Source organism: Erithacus rubecula (genome assembly GCF_903797595.1).
Source record: "Erithacus rubecula genome assembly, chromosome: 4".
In the NCBI taxonomy this organism is placed as follows: Eukaryota; Metazoa; Chordata; class Aves; order Passeriformes; family Muscicapidae; genus Erithacus; species Erithacus rubecula.
This window is the reverse complement of record NC_136686.1, coordinates 15,470,404-15,495,738: the sequence shown is the minus strand read 5'-3', so window position 1 is coordinate 15,495,738 and position 25,335 is coordinate 15,470,404. Positions and strand designations below refer to the sequence as shown.

Sequence of the window (25,335 nt, the reverse complement as noted above, 5' to 3'; positions counted from 1 at the left end):
GAGATCCTGATGCCTGACCTGATCTTCCTAACATGATCCCTATTAAAAAGACCAAGTCATGTGTACATCATTCTTGAAGATCACAGGAAGAAAAATTATACATTAGACACCCTCAGACACAACTTCTAATGGGAAACACATTTTTCATTTTGTCACAAGTTTAAAAATGGTTGTACTCCATTCTTGGAGCTTTTCCTCTATGGTTGACTCTCCCTACACAGAACAGAGTCCTGCAGGCAAAGAATGGGTGATGGCACATCAATTGCTGAAATGAGTTCTTGGTTGACACAGGCAAGATGAGTAGCCTCCTTTGTACAGCCATTACTAGAACATGTGGGGAAAATGAAGCAGAGATTTCTAGAATGACATGAAATCTAATATAAAACACAAAAACATCCCATGCTAACAATACTCCTGAGGACAAGCCTTTATGTTGAAAGCAAGATTGTTGTAGATGAAACATCACCTCCTTCCTGCAAGTGCACATACAGAAATAAAGCTACCATATATCAAAGGCTGCAAATCAACATTGTGACTCTTACAGCCAAGGCTTTGCCATTCTGAATAAAGGCATTCTGTCATTCCCTGAATTAAACTGAAACAGGACCCAATGCAAGACAAATATAGGAATAGAAAAGTCCTAGACACTAACAATGGCTTTTCAGAAAGGTGCCAAAAGGGATGATTGACAGAAGTTACAGCATCAGAATGTGTTTAGAGATCTAGGATCTTCTCCCTTCACACATTTCTTCCCTGGATGTTCAGTTGGCCTAGGATATGAAGGTGATGCTGGGTGTTGAGATTGTGAACCTGACTGCCATACACACTTCATCAGAAGAAATCCAAGAACACATTAAAGTGAAAAATAAATCTATCTTATTTTTAAAAGGTTAAATCTCTAAATCCTACTCACCTACAGAATAGTACAGTTGAGCCCAACATGGAGCACCATGACAGAAGTATGTAATAAGAGCTGTAGAACTATCTTTTGCTAGCATCTTTCCTAGGAACTTCTGGATTCAAAGCAGCACTTCAATACCATCAGAGAGCTTGCACCCATCTGAACAATCACATCTCACAAAGAGTTTTTAGTACAAGAAAACTTTAAACTCTAAACAAATTCACCTCGTTAATTAAGCAATGAGGGAGACTCTCTTTCAATGTCACTCCTGACTGTGTCTCTCCTGCTTTCTAGCTCCTGTAGCAAGTTAAGCACGTGGTGAAAAAAATATTTCAAGCCAGTGGGTGGCACTCAATACTATATGCTGGATGTGTTGCTGATAGTTTGAATATATCAGATATTTTTAGGTACTGTGAGCAGTTCTAGGCAATCAAGTGTTATAATCAAGAGCATACAGAAGCTCAGCTACATCAGTTCAGTCAGGGTTTTAAGGATTCAGGTTTGCAACTCTGTCAGTTGATGTGCTGGGATGGTACAAGAGGAGTTGCTCCTTGCTTTAGTGTAGCCATTTTCAGCAGAATTTCACAGGCATTTTCAGAAGAATCATCTTCCTGAGAGCTCCCCGCTGTGCTCTGCTTAGCAGACAGTTATTTCCCTAATAGCAGCTTTCTGTGAGGAGATAGGAAACGTGGCTCTAGGTGGACATCTTCAGTTATCTGCCACGGTGAAAATCTCTGGGTTCCAGTGGGCCACACCATTGTCGAAATGCCACAGAGATGTTACAGGCAGGAAGATTATAGAGCAGCCCGTCCTTCCGAGGCGACACAGGACCACAGCAGAGGCAGCGCTCAGCACCGCGGACAGCGGCGCTGCCCCGCGGGTCCGGCACCGCCTTCCCTCCGTCCCTCCCAGCTGGAACGATGCTGACACGGCACCACAGCCCAGGACAGGCTTTCCACACTCCCCCACAGTGTGTCCCTTGGCTGGACCACACCCGGAAGGCTTCAGCTTTGTGGTGGAGTTCTCAGTTTGGTACCAGAGGGATGGTGTTTCCCCCACAAGTGGCACCAAGGATTTAGGAGTTACAGATGGGTTCTGAACTGAAGAACGGCTCTGTAGCTGTATTAACAGCTTTCCAATAAATTTCTCCCTAAACTAGCCTACACCTGTGCATCCCCTCTTCCTCAATGCCACATCCAGACCCTCCCACAGCCTGGTCTCTCTGTTTTTTCAGTACATCCATAAAGAGGTAATACATTGTACAAATAAACATTATACCAATTATATAAGTATGTTCAGTATGTATCCACACCTCTCATGGAGGGAATCATTGGGAAGAAGTGAAGTCTGATAGCAAAACTGGAGACTGGGAAGACACAGTTGTGCTGCCTGTGAATCTCTATGCTATCTTTTGAGCAGTTTCAGGGTCAGGAACGTGCCTATGGTTTCCCTGACAATAAACAAAGTAAATGCCTGCAGGTGCCTTTCACAACCCTCAGAAGCCGATATTTCCCTGTCTAGCCTTTGCTCTTTCACCAGTATGCTCTGTCTTCTTGGAAATGAACATGGGGGTCACAACCCATGTCCTTGAAACCTACAGAGGTCCCTCTGTTCATCTGGTTCTCCCATGCTTAGATCTTTTGTCTTCTTTTCTCCTGTGAATAATAAGCCACCTGCTTCCCTCAGCAAGCAGAAAGTATCAGACACCAGCTGACACTTTGCAGTCTAAACAGCCACTGCTTTCTCCTGTGGGTTCTCCCTCTACACCTTGCCTTCCCCCACAGCTCTGTAGTTTGAGATGCCACAGAACCCTACAGTTCATGCTTCAGCTTTTGGCCTGCTCTGAGGAAGTGACACACCCTTGTGATTGAAGCCAACCCTCCTTGAAGCAAGCTGTGGTTTCCACAGTTATAAACTGCATGGTAGTCGGACTCACGCCTAATGCTTATTGCTTTTCTTGCTCATTTCCTTTCAAATGCAAAGGCTAATTATCCTCTGCTGGAAGCAGAGCCACTTCATTCAAGATTATTGCCATTATCACATTTTGAACAAGCCAAGCACCTGCCCTCCTAATGATCTCTGCCCATGTAGGCTAACCAACCAAGTGATCCTGCTACCCTCAAATTCCCCCTGCCCATTCTACAGAAAGCAGAAAGACTGGCTGGATAAAATTCTGAGCCATCTTCTCTGATCTCTGAGCTGGCTGTGCTTTTGGGGTTGACTAGGAACCTCCTAAGCTCCCTTCTAACATGAACTAAGTTCTGGTTCTAAGTCTTAAAGGAAGGATAGTACTAGAAATTGATAGCATACTACTTTCAAGGGCTCTGTTTGCTTTCTTTAAGGCTTTCCCCTAATTCTAAAAGACAGATCTGGACACCACCTGCCCAGGGGTTCAACACCTTCAGTAACTCAGAATCAGAACATTACATATACCTTTAGGCACTTCTGTCCTGTGGAATTCCAAGCTCTTCATGCTGATGATCTCTTTTTAAGGTCCTACAACTTTGGTGTTCACAGATTATCTTTCAGGAAGGGTGCTGATGAAGTGCTGATTTGAATGCCCCCACAAGTTTCCTGAATGCTGTAGTATCATTTACTTGGGTTTAGAATCCAAATAAAAAAGCAAAATTAAAAAGCACCAAAAAGTCATGATAAATGGTACAATTAAGGCAACATAACACACTTTAAATCAAGAAGAGCTACAGCTCAGCTCCTGGGCAAGGAAAGTTTCTAATTTACCATGGCAAGACAGAGCATATGCATCAAATTAGTCATGTTTCAGAATCTCTCTTATGCACAAAAATCAGCAAAACTGACTATCCACTTGCACACAATTAGCAAACAAAATGTGGGATTTTCTTCTCTAATTACATTATAATCTGAGTGTTTCTCTTCCTCCTCAAAATAAACCCAGCGGGGGTGCACTCACATTAGCAGAATTCCCCACCCAACATGGATGGTTCATTTCCCTGAGCTAGCTTTATGAAAAGGAAGCAGGCTTTGCCAGAGGATATCTTTGAGCATCTGATGCCTTAGAAGCACAACTCTGGCTTTCAATCACCCTCCTACAAAAACCTAACAAGACAGCCTCCTAATCTAAACTAAAATTAGGTAGTCCCTAAAATTAGGTAGTGTGCTTATTTTTCTCCTTATCTAACTATTAGCATTCCATATCCTAGTGCTAATTTGTATATTATCTAAGGTCCATAGTTGCTGATTTCTGCCCTCTATTTTTTCCTCAGCCAAAAGGGGGATATTTAAAAGCAAGAAAATGTTATTGTACAAAGTTATGTTGTGAACCAGAAAGCATTTAGAGAAGGATGAAATGCTTCCCTATGCTTTAATATAGCTTCAAAAATTCTTTAGATTATGAAATATTAGCTTACTGCTAGGCAATCTCTGGCAGCAGAATAAATCTTGGACTCAGGTGTCCCATGACACAAGTGACCTTGGATGAAAGACACAAAAATGACAACAAAATAAACTAGTACACATTCTTTGACATTAAGTAGCTGGTGCTATGTTTTCCTGCAGCAATATTGTCATAAAGTAAAATCCAGAGTTAAAAGTCAACTATAGCTCCATACCCAAATAAAAAGTAGAAGCAAATTAAATCTTCCCCTGCCCAAAACTAGAATGGAGCAAAAATATGGAGATATTTTAAATATAAATACTAAGATAAATACTAAGATAAATACTAAGTATTTTCAGTTTATAAGTAAATCAATACTGTCTTTTTCTTGTCCTAGTTAATTTTGGATATGTTTTCCTCATGTTTTCTGTATCTTTTCTAACTTGTAGTACAATTAAAAAATTTCATCATATAAAGATTGAGGCCTCAATTCAGTAATTTGGTCCTGAAACACTGAAAAAAAACCTGCACAAAATCTGTTTGAAAACATTTTACATGAAGCTGTATCTGAAGAAAGAAAGAGAACAGTAAGAGAATCTCATGATCTATGCTTTATGGGAGTATCTATTGACAGAAAAATATAGCACCACTCCACAGTTCTTCCTAATTCAGCAGATCACAAACCCCCCAGAGGTGCACATGTGAGAAGAGGATTGAGGAATCCAGAATCACAATTAAGTGAGAAGATCTCCATGTTTACAAAAAGCAGAAGCTGAAGATCTAAGACAACATCCTGATGCCCCAGAAGGTCACTGCATTGCAAAGCTACAGAATAGACAGCAAAGTGAGAGAATAATAAAGCCTAATCAGAACAGAGATGAACACAAGTACTTCTTCTGCAACAGGCAGCCAGGCATGATGTGCTACCAAAAACAGCTGCTACTTCAGCCACACAGGGTCAATGGTTTGTGCATTTTATTAGGAGAATATCAATCATCAATAGAAAATCCCATTAAACAAAAAAAATCAAACGAGCCCTCATCAGATTTAGGAAAAAGCAACCACAGTAAATGAGGTACCCTGAGACTGCAGAATTCTCTCTTATTGACAGAACAACCTTTAGCAGCCAGGAAAGTTCCTTTAGAGCCTCCAGCCTGGTGGCTCAGACAGCCCTGGGTTCCAAAGTATTTACAGATTAGAGGAGCACAACAGGAAAGCATTTGCCACCTCTTTACCTTAGTCCTTCCTTCATGTAATCAGTAAACCTTTTGATTAACAATGCATTGGGATAAATACTCTGTAACTGAACATTTGGAGTAATTGCTCTTCTTTGCAGCGATTTCCATGCTTGCTCTTCAATGAAATCAATGCTCAGGGTATTTCTTGTGCATGGATTCCCTCTTGGCACTTTGTTTTCCTTCATCACAACGGTGCAGACAGCTACTCCTCAGTTTTTCTTGAGAACAGTAATAGAAATTGAGCTAATCATGCTGTTCACCCTGAGTTGATTCTTGTTTGGCAGAATTACGATCCTTGTCACACTGAGGAACTAGACTCCATGTTTTTGCTTAATCTCAGCTCACACTGACACATCTTCCCGATGACTCTTGTTGCAGCTTTGTTTCACCCCCTGTATCCTCCAGGAAGATCCTTACGGCAGTAGGAACGTGAGGCACAGGGTGTGCTCTCCCTGAGAGGACACAGCTCTTGCAGAACACAACTGCCTCTGAGAGCCCAGTGCCAGCCCCATGGTTGTGCTCAAATCCCTACACAAAGGTGCAGACATCTGGCACTATTACCACACTTTGCAAACACCCTCTCAGGGCAGGCAGGTGCGAGGCAAGGTATGTTGTGCAAAAAGAAAGTATGGAGTATTCCTATTTAATACAAACTTCTTCAGGCACCCTTAGTTGTTGTAGTTGCACATTCTGCTCCACAAGGTGCTGAGAGATAGAAGTATTTAATAAAAAAGGAAAAAAAATCCATTATTCATATACTGACATGACCTTTCCATACCCTGCATTTTGCTCAGAAGCTCATTTATGTAACTATGGAGAGCTTTCCTGATGTGCACACAATACCATGTAGCGTGAGCTCTGCCTGAAAAAAAAAATTCAGCAGGAATCTGCATGACATTGGGCAAAGTCCCAGTAATTTAATCAAATGGGTAATTAAATTGTTTAAATTGTTCATTTAACATACCTGGCAACAAGAAAAAGCAAACATTGACCTTATTTCACCCTTTCTGGGGACCAAATGAAACAAGTTACCTTTTTAAGAGATTGGGAATTAAAATTCAGGTTAAGAATGTGATTCTAGTCCAAAAAAGACCAACGCTGTCAGAGGGCAGGAGGCAGCATGGGAGCCAAATATTTACTTCAGTAGTAAATATGCTCTTCAGAGCCTGTTAGAAGTGGAAACAACAACCTACAAGCTCACAACCAATCCAGGATGTTTGTTAATACCTGCAGAGGGGCTTCCCAACCTGCACCCTCACATATGGCCCAGATGATACTGCCAGTCACCTGGAGTTCTGCTTCCAATCCATCAGGTTCACTTCAAAGCCTCAAGGGGAATTAGCAATTGGGATGTCATTCATCACCTTGCTGACAACCATTTTTTCTCTAGGAGAGCTTGTCATACCAAGCAACCCAGACAAAATGCAATTAAACAGTGTCACTGCTGGACAGATTAAAACTGCAGTTCAATAGTGGAACTTGCTGTTGCTGAGCAATTTCATTAATTAAGTATGCTGTGGCAGAGCTTCTGTGGAAGGTGTTAGCAGTGATCCAAACACCAGGACCTAGCAAATTGCATGGGCAAAATCCTAGCTTGGTTAGAGCAAATAGCAAAACTCCCAGGCACTTACACAGAGCCAGAATTTTAATTTCTCATGCCAGCTGCAACATGTTGCTATGGCTTTGGGCAAACTACACTAATTCAGTCTCCCTAGTTAAAAAACGTGGACCATCAAGCACTACTTTTAGAGAGACAAACTGAGGAGGACACACAGAAGTGGCCCATACAGTAAAGGATAAACATTATCAGTCAATGCAATTCAGCAAACAGGCTACTTCAGCAACTCGCCACCAGAGAAATACTCCACCGATACAAACATTAGGCTTGCAGTTCCAGACTGGAAAATTCATTTCTTGTCCTGTGGAAGCCTGGTAAAAGTGTCTTCTTTATGAATTCCATGCACAGAAGACTGGTCAAAGCTCTGGTGCAGATGACTATTTTCACTGGTTTGGTATTTTGTGAGTTGTGTTCGGATGTTCTGCGTCAAACATCGGTTATGTTCTTTCACAGCCAATGTGTGTAAGTGAACAGCTGCCTTCACGAGTCAGAGATTAACAAACACACTGCTACAAATGCACATATTAACTCTGAACAACACACACATTTGTTTAAAATTAATTCTTGGGTGTTCTTGCAAAGACGTTTTATGGCTGTATGAAAAGCAGCTATAAAATGAGATTTGGCTCCTTGGTAGGTGGCATGTTACATTTTTTTAAGAAATATTATTCTTCCCATATAAATGCACAACAGATGTAACATTCAACCTAAGCAATAAGATTTATTACTGTTTTTAAAGCAAATTCAGCACAGCTTAAGAGAACACTGTACAGAATTCTTTAAGCTAGAAAGAGGTTCTTCTTGTCATCAATGCATGCTTTGCAATTGTCAATTCTTGCCCTCAAAGCCAACCCACAGTGTAGTAATTCAGGCTTTTTACAAAGTTGGTGATTCTGCAATTCAACCTGCTAATGTAGCACATAGCAGGCTCCCTCCAATCACAGCAGTCCTGGGCTCACCTCTTTGCTTTTAGTATCAAAAGAAATGTGCATGGCCTCTTTGGTCTCTTTTTAAGCCCCCAAAACATTTCATGTGATTTATGTTAGGCGTTATTCCAACAGCACATGCAATCAAAAGCAAGTATCACACATTTGGCAATGAAAAATAAACATTTCAACTGTGATCAAAGAATGTGTCTTGCTTATATTGTCTTACATTAATTTCTTTACCTCATGCACTTTTATATAAATATTTATGGTTTCATATTTCCTTCAGAAGCCACAGCTGTTTTCTAAAAATAACCTGCTTATGCATAATCTTCTCTTTCCAAAGCACTGTTCTTCCTTTTGTTAAGTTCGTTTCCAAGATCTCTGTGCATGAAAAGTGGTGAAAAAAGGATATGTGCAACTTTACTAACATGTTGAAAATACCTAAAAATGAGAAACAATTCTTAGATAAATGCCTTCAATGGTAAACAGTTCTGTGAGAAATGAACAGGCCTCCACGATGTGCAGAAATCTTGCACTTTGCATATGGGCATGAAACATGAAAATTAAAACATACCTGAGGATAATCTTAAAATCTCATTTCAAGAAAATTTTTGTTGCTCAACAGCTTTAATTATCAAGTAATTTTACAGTTTTTGCATTTCACTTCATGTAACATAATCCAGATACTCCAGCAGGCAGCTCCTGACTGTCACTCTCTCAGGCGAATCCTGCAGCTGACACTGTTGTATTCACATTACAGAAATCCATGTATCTGAAAGTTTAACTCCTACCCCACCATGAACAGAGTCAAACACTTAAACTGTGAACCTCTGTACAGCCTACAAAGAGAATTCTAGTATTAATATACGAATTCCTCTCCATTATTCTGCTACAAACAACTTGTAATCAAAATCACTTTCTGATGTTAAATTCAAAGCATCGCACCAAATCTGGGGCTGCCCAAGTACATTCTCTTCCCAAAGGGAGGCATGAGACAAAGTTCTTGGGCACTTCTCTAGAAGACTTAGGCAACATTGGGAATGCTGCAGAACTCAGATCATATCAAAAGCATCCCCTGAATTTAGATGGATCCTTTCCCAATACCTCACAACCACATATATGCCTGCAGATTCTCTCTGAATTGGTGTTCCCCATAACTCTTCTAGTCCAAGAGGAGTTAATCTGCCAGCTCACTAGACAAAGAGCACTTCAGTAGCCCTTTAGGAGGTATGCTGATAATCTTTAAGAGATTGCAGTCCCACTGAGTGTCTCATGGTGGTGATTGCATCAGTCAGGACAAGCAGTTTCCAGTCTTTTTAAAGGGATGCATCTGATCTCTGCCAGAGAAAAATCACACTAACTGTTCATCTCTCATTAATGGTTGTCAGTCAGGGTACTGACATCCATACAGATGATGCATATTTTAGTTGAAGAGTATCTGTGTGTGTTTGCAGTGAGTATCAGAAACAGATCCACAGGCCAGGAAAGTTTCTGCCTGTCTAGTGCCCAAGCACTGCTTTAATTTTTCTTTCATTTTACACTGGCTTTCCCTGATTGGTTTTACAAAAGCAGTAGCAGTGGAAGAGGTGTCCAAAGCAAGCAGCTTGGCGTGTTTACACATCCTCTTTATGAAATGGCTTTATGCTGAGACCTTCTGGTATCTGGAATAGTGTCTGGCTTCCTTAAACACAATGGGAACATGCATCTCTGCTGTATCCCACCTGGGATTAAAACCTGATATCCCCGAGAAAAGAATGCTATTTTCACTCCTAAGATGAAGGAGTTCATAGCCATGCCTACTGTATGCTGCTCTGCAGTGAGGAAAAATCCATTCTGTGCCTCCCTGCAGAGACAGACTCCTGGACTCAAAGAATGTCCTCAATCAGAAACAGAGACCCTTGAGGAACTGAGCACCAGACTGCCAAATATTAACAAAAGATTGGGTCATATCTCAGAATGAGGACTGGGTACTTCATTATATAGTGTATTTTTGCCTATCCTTTGAGAAAATTTCAGTACAAGGTGTGGGGATTTCAAAGTGTCCATATTAAAGAGTAAATCACAGAGAGGCTCATCAAACCACAGGCAAAAGTGAGGGATTTTTCAAGTTTTGTATCATCTGTGTATGTCAAATGGGAGACTGTTCTACAGAGAGAAATGCAACTGATAAACTGCATTGCTTCAAGAAAAAGATGTTATAAAAATTGTTTAAGGTCTACCTTTTCAGGTATTTTGAAAACTCCCTGAAACATCCAATAACACTGTGGCAGACAAAAGAATAAAAGGAGGGAAGAAGAAGAGAGAAAAGTATTTTGGAAAAAGGACAGTTAATTATTCATGTTGTCTACAATTCCTTTGTTTCAAGACAATCTCAAAACACTCTGGCTTTGCAGAAAGAAAAAAAAATCCTCTACTGTCCTACCATCTCTCCTCTACAATGTATGATGGAATCCAGAGTCACAAACTGCCAGGACTTCAAGACAAACAGCATATCCTAAAGCAGGCATTTCACAGCTCCCTGACACCCCACAGGCAGGCTTTTTCTCTAAAGCAAAGAATCTCACAATATCATTTTATGTGACATCCTTTAAATATTTTGACTTAACACTCACAAAGCACATTCATTTCAGTCAGATTGTGCACATGTGGGTTTTGGGGGATTGTTGAGGTTTGAGGGTTTTTTAACCTTTTCCTCAGCTTGATTTCTGCACTCTTCCTGGAGCTGGCCCTTTTGATTAAAGATTCTGCTCTGTAATGAAAGCAAGCAATGTACTTCAGTGCTGAAAGAGAGACAGCAAAAAGAGGCAGCCAAACATGTGGTGATTCTTATTTTCCTTTCACAAGTGACAAAACAGCATATGCAGTTCAACATCCAGGATCGGTTAATTTTATCTGGAAAAGCAGCTTATGCAAGTTTACATTTGCTATGATTATAACCCCCATAACACTAATTGCCTATGAAAAGCCACTGTGGTGCCCACATGGATCATCTTTACACTTTAGGAATATGGGGCAACATAAGTCACCAGTTATCAGCCTTTGTTTTATTTTGCAATACATTCATGACTCTCTGTCCTTCCAATGGCAAATACATCATGCTTGTTGGCAGTGCTGGTATCTAATATTCCACGATTACCTTGGCTTCAAAGTGAGACAGTAAATGCACATTTGTATTATTCTCCCTTTAATGTAGTACAAAGCTGGACACAGAAAGAAACACCTAAAATCCATTACCTATTTATGATAACGTACAAATAGGTATTTACCATGTTAAAAGAAAACCACATGCTAAAGTGGAGGCTAGAGCCCAATAAATCTTTTTGGATGAAAACCCTTTTCAAAAAAAAAGGAATAAAATAATTAACGTTTGCTTTTGCTGGTAGAAACATTTGCTCATGAATCTTCTGGGAAGGGAAAGGCATTTAACCTTTTTACATGCCATTCCCTCAGACATCTCTGACCCCACTGCAAAACAGATAACAAAGATTCTCGACTCCACACTGCTGATTAAACTCTTGTATGAAACATCTGGATGAAATTTTCTTGGCAGTTGATTTGAAAAGTATACAAAAGCAGAACTAGGGAGCATCCATAGTTCAGATGAGTGACACCAAGATGATGCTATGCAAAAGCAGATTTTACCTTGAACACATCAACTCCTTAATAATAGCGTGTGACTGTGCAAGCAACCTCATTAGCAGAAGGAAAATAAATCCACCTTCTACTCTGCATGCCAGTACAGAGAAGGAAAATGGGCTTTGAAAGAAACCCAACCTTACAGTCTTGTTTCTTTTAATAAAATAATAAAGGGTTTAAACAGTTTACCTGTCTAATACCTAACTTCAATTGACAGGTAAGAGAGAAGTCACCAGTGCCCTTAACTTCCAAAAACCATTTCTTAAATTTGTGAATGATTTCAAAACTTCTGTGGCTTCTGATAAACTCCCCAACAAACTGCTTTCCTACTTACTGTCTCAGTCAATACACCACCCCCTGGCCTAAATAAGCAAGTGACCTGTAATTTTCATAACCTGACATTCAAAATTAAGGATATTCTGGCCTTCTGCTGCTTGACCTAAAAGAGCCTGCCCAATGAAGCTCAACAGATTGCTCCCTTTTGGAAATAAGGACCGTGGAATTCTCACAATTTTCCACATGTACAACAGGCCTAAAAACGAGACATTTTCACTGTTGCTATTAAGCAGCATCAGTGAAAAACCTACATGAACCAGGCCAACTTGACTCAGTAGCTGCTGAGTAGAGGAAGGCAAAAAAAGAAAGAAAGCAGGGGCACAGAAACAGGCTTACAGTCTGACACAAAGGTGCAGGAAACAGGAAAGCATAGGGAACATTCTGCCCCACGGCTGCCAGGTTAGGAAAACTCCACAAGGAACAGGCAGAGATCCTTTAGCCTTTTCCAGAAGCCAAGGCACAGAGTGCCTCAGATTTATCAGACTCAACCAGAATGACAAAAGAAAAGCTTCAACACTGCACAGGGCCAGCAGTCTGTAATTTACTGCAGTTGTGGAAAATTTTATGGGATACGGGAAAGACTTTTTATTTGGGACACTGCTGTAAAGAAACAGATTATTAGTATGTGTTTAAAACTGATTGGTGAATATTTTTAAATCATAAAGAAATTAACACATAGAGACAAAATCTGGTCTAAATTTTTTATCTCCAATCCAAAGTTCACATTCTAAAGTACCCCTACTGCTTTTTGCTACATCACTGTGATTCCAGCAGACCTAACAGAGGGGCACCTATTTAAATTAGTACTGCTATCACTTCCTCTCTAAATGAGCTTCCCCACAAACACCTTGTTCTATAGAACCCTTTAGGTTGGAAAAGACCTCTAAGATCAAGCACAACTGTTAATCCTGCATTCACTGCTAAACCCTGTCCCTAAGTGCAACATACACATGTTGTTAAATCACTTCAGGGACATTGACTCTTCCCACTTCCCTGGGCCACCCTTCCCATGAGGAAATTTTTCATAATATCTAGTCTAAATCTCCACTGGTGATACCAGTCTTCAAAATTTAGGAAAAAAATCTGTCAAATAAAGAAATTTCAGCATGGATCAAGAATAACCAACTGCAATGCAGACCAGAAATACAATCACAGAGTGTAACAGTAAGAAGCAAGTTTGAAGCTGTTCTTCTTCTATCAAAATAAATAAAATATTGCAAATATTTTGTACCACATTATTCAGTACTACCACTGGAATGGTAATGAATGAATAAAAACCAAAGAGATTATCCCATGTATAATCCAATATCCATCAATAATAGCAGAAACAAGTCATCATGTAGAATATCTACATGAGAGGGCCACACAACTTGTCCAGGCAGGAGCCAATATTGATGTAGGTTTAGGGTAGCCACCTGCCAGGCAAGCCATTGTAACTCAAGTGAGTTGAATTCATGGCTGAGAGAAACAATTTAAGACTACTGCATCAAGGGAAAACCTGCCATGTTGTTAAGACCCTTTGACATAACCAGTGTATGCATTGCAACTCCAATAGACATCTCCCTCTACACATTTGGTCTGCACCAAGTAGGGAAGATGTGCTAATATTCTGAATCCAGCAATTTGTATGCAACCAACAAACAATTAAACTGAACCGTGAACAGCAGGTGATTGGAAAACATGGAACCAAGGCTTACAGTGTATCAAGAAATGTCTTTACACTTAAAAAATTATAATGCACTCCAAAATCCATTTGTTCAGGCAATCCATGTACAACAGAAGGCACTGTTATCCATATGAATCTATCAATTCTGCACAGCAAAAACCTGAGAAGTGCAACTCAATTAGATGCAGCCTGGCCCCTCCCGGTCGTCCAGGTTCCTTGAGGACAAACGTTTCCTTTCAGTCCATCAAATTATAAAAACACCACAAGAACTTGTACATTACAGTAGCTGGTTAGAAAGAGCATTCTGGTGGGGAAAGCACACTGCTATTTTCCACAAAACCTTCAGCAGCATTAAATTACCCTCCCCATCACTCAGAAGTCACGATGGTTTCAGGAAAATGTGATGATGAGACCCTTCCCATTGACCTTTGTAGCTGATCCTTCAGTTGCCACCAGGAGTATTTCCAGCAAAATTAAATGCTGTGATCAGTCCTTTGTTGTCAAATGTGTAGCCACTTTGTTGTTCTATTGTCTTAGCCTCTAGAATTAAAGAAAAAGAATATGAAAAATAGTCTATAGAGCACGCCTTTGACAGAAACTACAGCTCAGCTAAGAATGAAAAGTTATGAAAAAACTCTTCAGCTTAGTCAAAATTTTATTCCCAAAATGCAATGACAGGAATAAATTACACTCAGGTTTTCTCTGAAGGCATAAATGTGCACACCTCTACAACAGAGTTGAGAAATGAATCCTTTACTGAAATCAGTCTATGCTACACTATTCTGCACATTTGTTTTCCATGATGCAAGCTTTCTACACATCTAAAACCTCACACTAACTGCAAGGGCAATACAAAAAGTTAAAAATTTAGAAAACTATTAAATGCATAACTATTAAATGCATTTGATAGTAATCTTCATCAAATGCCTGGCTGAAGATAGATACTACCCTAATTTATTCTTCATTTCAAATGTCAGTTTGTGTAAAACTGGCTCATACCCTGTTCAAGCAGTAGCACAAGTCAATGAGAAGGCAATTAATTAGAAACAACAGTAAACTTACTCTGAATAACACACTTCCAGGCAAGGAATAATGTAATCATGATATCCTGCTCACGCTTCCTAGAAAACGTTAATTAGCACAGAGGTTGTTGTCACAGATAAGAATCAGTTCCACCATCTCTGCAACAGCTGAGAGGGGCCCAGGGCAGTGACTCACCTGCAGCAGTTCTCCTGTGCTCTGCTAATGTGTAAATCTCCTGCAGCTGTTTCTTCTGATCCTCGCTCAAGGGCGAGGTCAGGGAATGGTACCAGGCTGCGTCCCGGCTCTGCACCGCTGTCAGGGCAGCAAGGGAGCAAAAGTGAGCATCAGCTTACACACAAGTTCATTTCAGAATGACAAAATGAAACACAGGGAAATGCTGGCTGGCTTTAAAATGGAATCTGCACTGCAAAACAAGATCAGTATTCCTGATGGTTTTCTTTGCACAGAATTCCCACTCTAACAGAGGCAATCCATTTAGGGGAACTTAATTAGATCCTCTGCTTTCTGAAACAGAAAGCTAACCATGTGGCCATTATTCATGGACAATGGGAATTTAATCTCGTTTAAAACTCTCATGAAAACGAAAAACAACAGGATTAGTGACACAGGAAAGGGAGAAAATAATTTCCCCACTAACATCTAAAAGGTGACAAGTATTTCTCTATATAGGAGTCCTTGTAGTAACCAAACCCTACTTATTTAGGCTGTGATTGAAAAATCCTGAGAAAGAACGTGAAGAGAATTAATCTCTGGCTGTATTTGTTGCTCTTTGTTTTTTGCAGCACTAGTAAGCAAAAAACCAGCAGGACTACCATTAGAAAGTGAGATCACATTTTACAGTTTTAGTAACCTAAACTATTTCTCATAACAAAGAAAAGGCTTTTCCCCAGTGATGACCATAAATATCTCTACACGATTTCATCATGTTGTATCATTCTGCTGACCAGCAAACACATACTTAGAAGGGCTTGTGTAAAAAACTGATATTCATCGACACCATTTTCAAGGTCAAGAGGTGTGCTGAACCCTTCAAGGGCAGTCTCTTCCAATGCATCTTCATCCCAGTCATCATCATCATCATCATCCTCATCCTCTTCCCCTCCACCTCCAGCACTGCCACCTCCTCCTCCACCGTGGTTCTCTTGCATTGCCTGGCTCACTTCATTTGTCTCATCCTCATCACTTGGTATCTCTTCTGCAAAATCATTGATATGTTTTGTAAAACAAAGTTTAAAACTACAAGGAAACAATGACTTATGAATTAAAAACAATCAGTAAATCTAGATTTTGGCTGGAAAGGGGACCGACTGTTAACACCCTTTCCCCACAACCTTCCAAGTCTTAGAAAAATGAAGCTGTTAAAACATTTCCTACATTCAAGATCAGATGAACTTTTGTTTCTATGCAGACCTGGGGAACGTGAAGCTGCCATCTTTTTCTTTCTTTCATTTATGCAGTCACTGTGCAATTACAGGGTCCAAAATTTTTGAGGAAATGTCTTCCATGAAACGCTCCCATCACTGCTTTTTAAATTACAGAGACTTGCATAGAATTCACAAATGTACATTAAACCATAAGAAATCCATCTGTAAACCAACTGTCTGCATTCTCTTAAGTGTGGCCTTACTTGAACAACTTAAGCCAACACATTAAGTTGGTGTTATCTTCCATTCTGTTTGTGAAACTATGACCCCCTGACCTAAATACAACTGCAACCAGCAATTCTAAACACTGCACTTTCTTATTTAAGGAAAAGTATTTCTGACTTATAATCAAGATTCAAAAAAACCAAAACCTTCATTTCTAAAACTGCAGCTGAATATTCATGTGCTGTTTCATACTATATTCCTGTGCTGTTTAATACTATATTCCTATGTATTGAGAAGAATTCTGTGAGTCCATTACAGAACAAGAACAACGATGGGTGAAATGTGAGTGGTTTACATAATTTGCTAACATCCAATCTAATTTTCACACCTCAAAACATCTACTCCTTGTCAAGCACGTTTGCTTGCAATGCTGTGCATGATTCCCTCCCCACAATTCCCTCTGTAAGGCATTCTTTGATGTTTCTTCTCTTCTGGCAGGCACAGAGGTTAGATGCCTGTGTGCTCAAGGAACCTCAGCTGTCTCAAACCCCACTCTACAAACAACTTTCCATCTGGACAAAGAAGACCCACCAGGATCTTCTTCAAAATTTAATCAAAAAGGTCTTTCAAACAGCTTCTTTCCAGGAAGTAAGAATATACCTAGGAGAGTCCTGCCAAACTCCTGCTGCCTATGTGAGAAGACAGGGCATATTGACAACCCAGCAGAGCAGACCTGCAAGTTACTTCTGAACCAATACTACCCTTATACAAAATGTTAGCTGTTACACCATGAAACATTTTGATTACAATTGGGGAGAAAAATCAACTCCAAAGATGGTATTTCAAGCACCCAGTAAGCCAAGCTATTTTCAGCAGACTAACGAGTCTTAAAAACGAACTGCAATTTCTTACCCCCTTTAAATTAAATCCAGACAAAATCCACAATGTGAAAAGGGGAGATTTTACCATTATCTTCTGCAAAGTGTTTTTCATCTTTAGCATGATCCTCATGTTCTGTGAGCTCTCGTGAGGCGCAAACTTGTTTTAAGCCCAAGAAGAGGAGGAGGATTGAAGGAACAATCTGGGCAGCCACAGCATCCACTGCAGGTGGTCGGTTCTGCAATTCCATGAGGATGCTCAGTCCTATTATACACATCTTTCTGTCGTGGAGTCTGAAATATGACACAATTGTTATAAAAAACCCAGATTTTCACTGCAAGGATATATAGAGAACATTAAAATCCTGGTGCTTGACATGGCAGAAGACAATGTCTCAGAGGCTATGTTCAAAGTCTATGTTCAAAGGTCATATACAAACTATTTTCTTCATTCTGAATCAAGTTTCCCACTGGAAAGTATTCATTCAATAACAACTAAACATCTTTCAAGCACTGGTCAAATTCCTGGAGCAACTTTTTCTGATTACCAAATGTAAAATTTGTAATGCTAAATAAATGCTGTTTAATAATTATGCAGACTATCTTGTCTTTAATAAAGCATTTGATACAGATTATCATTATTAAATAGGATGGAAAATTAATTAGCCTTGGCTTTGATAGCAGTACTGTTTCAGGGATGGAAATTGGCAAAAACTGTTAGTGAAGAACAATGATAAGCGGGAATGCATTGAATCACAGGGTGCATTTATGGGATGCCCCAGGGACAGCTGAAGTTAAATTATGAGAAATCCATCAGAATGCCTGTCTTATGCATATTTCAATATATAATTTCAAATGCTACCTTGAGACACATTGCTAAATCTGGTGAAAGCAGGGAAGTAATTCCATCTTATAAAGCACAACTGGCAGTATACTCAAACTGGGAACTTTCAAATGAGTAGACCTCCATTAAAACAGAGAAAATTGAAGGGAAAGAAATCCATTGAATTAGTAGCAGAAAGACTTTTATGTGGCCATAGTCAGGAAACTAGGTAAGAACCCATGCTTTTAAACATAAGAATTGATTTTCACTTCCAGAAACAGAAATTTCTGCAAACGAGATGGAAAAAGAAATCTCTAAATGCCTCTGCAGACACTCTTTGGTTCACCTTTACTGGAAACATCAGAAATATTCAACTTGGAGCTAACATTATAGTATTCTGGTATTACAGCCTTGAGAGGAGCTTTTTTTTGGTTTGAACTATTCAATTTGATGCTGACAGCTTTTATGCAAGCTTTCTGCAAGAGAAAGAGAAACCAAGCAAACCTCCAGAGCTGGCAGAAAATGGCCATCCTCTAAACTTTTGGGATACTTCCATTACTGAACTACTTTTACTTTGGAATGAAGAGAATAGAAGTTGAGAGAGAAGAAATGAGATGGCCACCATAGACTGCAACAAAGCTAACAGGGAGACAATCACCTCAATCCACCACTTCAAAAATTGCTACAGAAATACAGCTTTTAAGTGCTTAGCATGTCATTACCATTGCTATTGAACTATTACATCCTTTAAGTAACACAATCCTGTATTGCAGCTTTCTAAATTTTACTTGTACTTAAATAAGCTTAGAGATCTGGAGGGATTTCATGACACCTCCCATGTTGTTAGTCCTGTTAGGATTTACTGAAGTGATTCATTCTCAAGAGCAGTTGACAACAAAAATAAATTATATATGACCATGCAAAACATTATGATCCTAGCAGACCTTCCAAGAACAACAAAGTCAACCAGGATATCAAATGACACGTTTTGTCACAGTGGGTTTGGCTGCTTGGTTCCAGGTGTTGAAAAATGCACCAAAGCACATGCAGGAACAGAGAATTCCTGTAACCATAATCCTTTCTTTTCAGATGGAATGGAACACAAAAGAGGGCATACAAACCAGCCAGGGAGATAGAGGAACAGGTCTGCTTTCATGAAAAAAACCCTAGAAATCCCTTACTCCTCTCAGCTGAAATTACTTACTCCTTCATGTTGAAAACAAGCCATTTGCTCTCAGGTCCACATTTTGCAGATCAATAGCCAAGCTAAAGATAATGCTACCCATAAATGAAGGATAGCTGTTATTTGGATAGTTGTGCTTAGTGCAAGTACAAATGGAAAAAAAATTTCTCTAACCTCCTCTTTTTGTCAGCACTGTCATCCAAGTGTGACCAAAGCTCTGTAATCTATGCACAAGATTTCTATCCTGCATGTTGACACTGGGAAGTCATGAAATTTCTTCAAGACCCAAATATACAAAGAAGCAATTTCAGCCACATGCACCAGAGCAAACAAACAATTCCTAGCATTATTTTTTAATCATACATTTGAAAAAGCTACCATTGTGCAGTGCCAATTGCAAAATGCAACAGTAAAACGTAAAACAAAAAAATCTTAGTAATTGATGGATTAGCTTTATATTAAATTATCACTTTGGGACAGCAGATCAAAGCACGAGAATGAAGTCCTGCTGTTTGAAAGGGAGTCATCATTGGGAAGCAACCCAAATGACCAAAACCCACAGCATATTTGTCACACTCCATTTTAAAGCTGCTAAACAGAGAAGTTGCAAGAATGAACACATCTTCAGAATATGCATGTTACTAGAAGGCCCTGCAGGACAGCAGAAATGCAGGCATCAAGCCATCTTTAGTGAACCTGAGCCACAAGGAGACTTTTTTTCACCTGCCAGCAGAGACATACAGCAAGAAAAGCATCTGCCTTGCCTGAAGTATTCTACTCTGCCCCAGCTGTATTAAGGACCCATAGGACTGAACAAGCAAAATAGAGTTTTATAGATTTTCATAATAGCAAAGAATGGCTTCAGGACCACTCCGTTGCTATCAAAAGGCTCATTATTTCAGCACCCTTCCATCTGCTCAAGGGAGCCTGGATATGATTCTCCTTAATAAACTGTGCTTTGAGACCTGTACCTATTTGCTCAGAAGCACACAATAGCCCTCCCTAATAATCAGGGACTCTGCTTATTGCACAATGGATTATCAAGCCTGGAGTGCTAAACACACAACATGGCAATGCAAGACTCCAATCCAAGTTCATTTTTAACAAGCTGTGTGTGGTCCTCATAATCTGAAAGACCCCTTCTTGCTAACACACTTTCTTCTAATTCAGCACAAAGGATTTTAAATATTTTTTGTATTTTAAACCAAGCTGAAAGTATTTCAGAGAAAAACTGCTAAGCCTTTCCTTTTACTGGTTTGCTGTGCTCCTTTGTGAGAATCAAGTTTCTTTCTATTACATCAATCCAGTTCCTGGACAAACTGCAAATAATTAGCCACCTTCCTTCTAGTTGCAAAGTTGGAATCAACATATGACTGGGATTTTTATATACAACTATGAGAAACCTAGGATTTTTAACTATTCAAACTTCTATCAAATATATAACTCTATTCAGCTTAAAAAAACCCAAAAACACGTACTGAAGGGTTTTTTTGAAGCAAGTGAGATTTTCCTTTAACTCTAGTTACCACAGAAAAATTTTTAGCATGAGAATAAGTGTAAGTCATGCAGAAGTTTCACCTAAACCTCAGCTGTCAGGAAAAAAGGTAGAAAGTGGTAAGGAGCAAATGCTTTTGCAAAAGGCTTTCCAGTGTGAAGTTATTGTAGAAAACATTTAGAAATAAATACAATATCCTGTGGCATACAGGCACTATCAGCACACAGCCACAGATATGTGATACCCACTATGACATTTAATTTATGCACAGTCTTAGAAGGAGTTCTGAGTTCTCCTTGCCTGGCTAATTTTTAATATGCCAACTTTGTTAACACTTTTTCAATGGTTTCCACAGTTTTAACAACATGGAAGAACAGCTACTTTTCCCCTCCATTTTCCCATGGATTCTCATCTCATGTCCATCTCTCATCTCATGTCATTTCATCTCATTCTCACACATGCTGCTCCAGAAATACTGCATTCTTTTGGCAAGTATCACTGGCTCCAGCCTGAGCATGTGCAGCCATGCACAACTCTACTGCTGGCAGAGGAGGATCTATGGGGACTAAGACTTCACAGGAACAGACAAAAGATATAAAATCACAAAATGGTTTGGGTTGGAAGGGACCCTAAAGGTCATCTAGTTCCAACCTCTCTACCATGGGCACCTTCTACTAGAAAGGGTTGCTCAAAAACCCATCCAACCTGACCTTGAACACTTCCAGGGATGGAAGTCCACATGTAAGAGTGTGAGATTTATGTGGACAAAGCACCTTGAACAACCACTGTCACCACCACGTTCCAGATTTCCTGCATGGCTGACAAAGAAATGACAGCAAGATGGTCCTTCCCATCTGGAGGTGGATCTACTTTGACCCAGTCCAGTTTCTCTAGGATCTGCGAGTTTTCCAAATGATTTGAATCTGGGCCTGCAACTGCCTCTTAATGGAAAGCAAACTAAGTGTAAACCAAAGCAGCAAATGGGAAAAAGGACTGTACAAATGAGAGTGCCCACTGCTCTCTAACAAAGGTATAAAAAACTTGGTTTTTAAGAACACCAAATTTATTTTGCTCTTCTGTCCTTTCCTGTTCAGTTAGGCTTCTGAATTGGAAGAAAACAAATGATCTGCTAGAAGCAGTGCTCTCCTAAGGGAAAGGGAGGAAGTCCCATGCTTATCACATTGCCTCACCAGCAGTACTACAGCAAAAGCCCTACCCTATGCCTGGAAGCCACAAAGAGAGGAGACAGCACAGAAGGAAGAGTGACTTTTAGATTTAAGCAATATTTCAGATAATTATTTCTCTGCTGGTAGCAGCAGATCAAAGAGAGAGATTTTTAATCCTCTGCTGCCATTCAGGTGCAGTCTGACAGGATGACAACTGCGTGCTTAACTTTTCATTTTCACAGGCTTTGTTAACCTTTGTCTCAGCTCCCAATATGAGTTTATTTGAGCAGTAGGTTGAATGGCTGATGCTCTTTGAAGAGCAACACAGAAGGAACGAAGATTAGTTCACAGTACGATTTGAGATTGCAGCCTAGTTAGACCTCAACATTTTTCCTCTCTGAATCTGACTAGTTTCTCACTGAATGCTCCAAGATGAACTGTTTCAGACTATAAATCTCTTTTAGTTTACTAGAAAAAAAAAATGAAAGCACAAAGAGATGAAGAACAAGAACTTCACTTCAGCCACAAAAGAAAATTGGTAGGTGGAAATCCTACAATGTTTCACCCTTTTCTAAAGTTGGTAGATGTAAAAATAATTTAGTAATTAACAATAATATTACTACAAGGTGTGGAAGAACCAACTTCAGGATGACATGGCCTAAGCCTATCCATACACCTGCAGGCAGAAGTCAGCCTCCAGTAACAAAACAAACCTGGAGCAGGAAGGTGAGAGGTAGCTGTTAACTATGTCTGTCTGCTTTGCCCTTAGGTAGATTTGAATCTCACAGTTAAGACACTACATCTCAGCTGAGAGGCAAGCACTGGCCTTCACCTCTGCTTAGCATCAAGTGCATGCTTTGCTAGGTGATGACAGGTTTTGTTCCCCTTCATTAAGTTTACAAATGCTTAGCTCCTGCCTGAGTGCACACAGTGCAGCACACACTCATTCAAGGGAGGTCACAGTGACGTTTAAGTTCAGCAGTATGCTAAGCAGTCAATGGCACAATGATAAATATGCAAGTTGATTGTGAAAATTCATTTAGAATCAGAGGTGGGGTTCACTGGAAAGAGTAGTTTTTTAAAATTAAATGGAGCAGTTACAAATAACTTACAAAATACAGAACAGAAAGTATGTACACAGCGTTTCAGATAAAAAGTTAACATGCTGTTGAAAACCAGCTGGTCAATTCTCAATACTGTTTAAAAAAAAAAAAAAACAACCTCAATACTTGCCCAAAAAAACAGTCTGTGTCATTCATCCACTGGTTTATGAACTGTGCAGTGATGGGCTCAGGATTGTGTGGAAATCTGATGTTCTCCAAGGTGTGCAAGAGTAGGTCAGGATTGTAGTAGAGTGCAGCTATGGCAACTTGAAGACACATGGTACGAAGCTCACTTGTTTTAACCCCTCGAGTCAAGCGCTCCAGAACAGCCTCCACAAAGAGGGGAATGCACTGGGAGAACGAGGAATGAGAATGAGAATACAATAAGAGAAAAAGAAAAGGCGAAAAAAAAGAAAACAGTCATTAGACATGTTGCCAGATTATACAAGATTTTACAATACCTTTACTAGAACTATGACCTGAGTTATCTGAAGTTCAGGTATAGAAGCAAGGAACACATTCTATTCACTTTCTAGCCTCCAGTCACACACTTATGAATCTTCCCCAAAACAGCTCTTGTCCAAGCTAAAAATTGCAAAGTTATTCTGAGCACAGGGGAGAATATTTGGGGCCATTTGGAGGAGTTGTTTCTAGCATGTAGAAAAGCTTTAGAAAAAAACTGAGACATTCTCATCTTTAAAGAAAGATACTAAACAATTTCACAACTAACAGGCATTAGAAATGAAACTAGCTAAATTCGTAACGTAAGAAGCTTTTCCTAATAAATGTAAAGTGATGTTAATTTTTTTTTTAAAGTTTTAAACTAGTTTATTCAGATAAAAAGAAACATGCACTAATTTCTAAACAATGAAATAAACATCTTCTAAACACATGCATGTTTCAATGGGCATATTTATACTTTACAAAAATTTGGGAAGCATTACAGAAGTTTTAGTTTATGACTTTCAGTTCAGTGTGCAACCATTTTAATTCACAGAATTGTACAGCTTAAGTTTTCCACCTCATACTTATTTCAATGCAAATGCATTGAATTCACTTTAAACTCCTCCAGATCTCTTTTAAAAATAAACTCTTTCAGAGAACATTTTTATCTTCAGTTACTTCAGATTTATACTAGTAAAGTTATATCAGTTTCAATGAAATTAACTGAAAATTTATCACTGAAGTCCATGGATTGCACTGTGGCAACATCAAACATCAAGGTAATGTAGGCTCATTACTAAGTGCAGAATTTGGCCCTCAATAGGAAAAAGATTACTTTCTAAGAAGGTGCTCTAAGAAACTCTGGAAAATTGTGATTATGTTTATCCCTGCAAACACAATCCACCCATGATAAAAAAATCTGCATTTCCAAATGCACTAAGTAACTTAAAACATAAAAATTTCTTATAGCTTGGAAAAAAAACAGCAGTTGGATATGCACAGTTAACCTCTCAGCCACAGAAATTTTACCTAGGTGTTTTGCATCAAAAGAGAAATTCTATTAAGAGAAAACAAAAAAGGACAATCTTTTACAACATACTATATTCTCATAATGCAGTCCACATCCATTCTGTGGTCATGCCCATTAGTATCTGGTCTCAAAAACAAAAAACCCCAACCTTACAAACTTTCCTGAGTACATCTACTTCTGTCTGTTTTTCTCCCCACCTTACATTCCCCTCAAATTCTCTAATTCCAGCTGTTTCTCTCAGGAATCACGGATCATTAGAAAGCAATAGAAGAGAAAACTGTTCAGTAAATATCACCTGGTCAATACCCCGTCCTTTGCACTGAAGAACAATCACTTCAAGGAGTTTGGCTGCATGGCACTCTGCATCTTCTCCTGCATCTCCTGTCAGTACCTAACCATCAGAGTAACAATTCAATTTATCAGCAGTCACTGACAACACTGAAAGTAAGTGCTCTTGGTACCTACACACATCCAAAAATCTCTATACAGCATATACATATGTATTCTAAATTTTGTTAGGAATTAAGACACATAATCCATCTCTACAGGACATAAGGATAAGTGGCGAAAGGTGAATTTTAAAAACTAGAAGAAATTGCTGTAGTTCTTAAAAAATGTTATATTCTTTGTAGAATTTTTAGAAAGAAATGTCACTTGTAAGAATCACTGATGTCTTCCAGATCATGTTTCCATTTTTTCACTTCAATTCTAATAGTCACTGGCAAACTAACAGCCTGACAAAGTGAAGTGCTATGTCTAAGCTAGTTTCTGATTAAGAACAAAATGTATGTAGACATTTTGTGAAACTGATTGCTTCACCTCAGCACATTTCAACCTCATGGCCACTGTCAATCAAACCTGACAAAATAAGCAAAATTTTTACATTCAAATACTCTAAGTTTCC

General features: G+C 39.3%; 1 protein-coding gene across 4 annotated transcripts in view; it reads right to left on the bottom strand.

Moving 5' to 3' along the window:
* Positions 1-7,805: 7,805 nt before the first annotated feature.
* The window catches only part of IPO8 (importin 8), a 45,914-nt gene continuing 28,384 nt past the window's right edge, over positions 7,806-25,335 (bottom strand). The window contains exons 20-26 of one of the 4 annotated variants that reach the window (XM_079304968.1): positions 24,727-24,822; positions 23,076-23,308; positions 17,276-17,481; positions 15,679-15,915; positions 14,895-15,011; positions 14,735-14,797; positions 7,806-14,214 (exon numbers count right to left, since the gene is read on the bottom strand). In XM_079304968.1, the coding sequence (XP_079161094.1) occupies positions 14,775-14,797; positions 14,895-15,011; positions 15,679-15,915; positions 17,276-17,481; positions 23,076-23,308; positions 24,727-24,822 (912 nt within the window). In that variant the 3' untranslated portion in view covers positions 7,806-14,214; positions 14,735-14,774. Of the gene's footprint in view, positions 14,217-14,734; positions 14,798-14,894; positions 15,012-15,678; positions 15,916-17,221; positions 17,482-23,075; positions 23,309-24,726; positions 24,823-25,335 lie in introns of those variants that run through there. The other 3 variants (XM_079304966.1, XM_079304967.1, XM_079304969.1) reach the window with 3 other exon arrangements.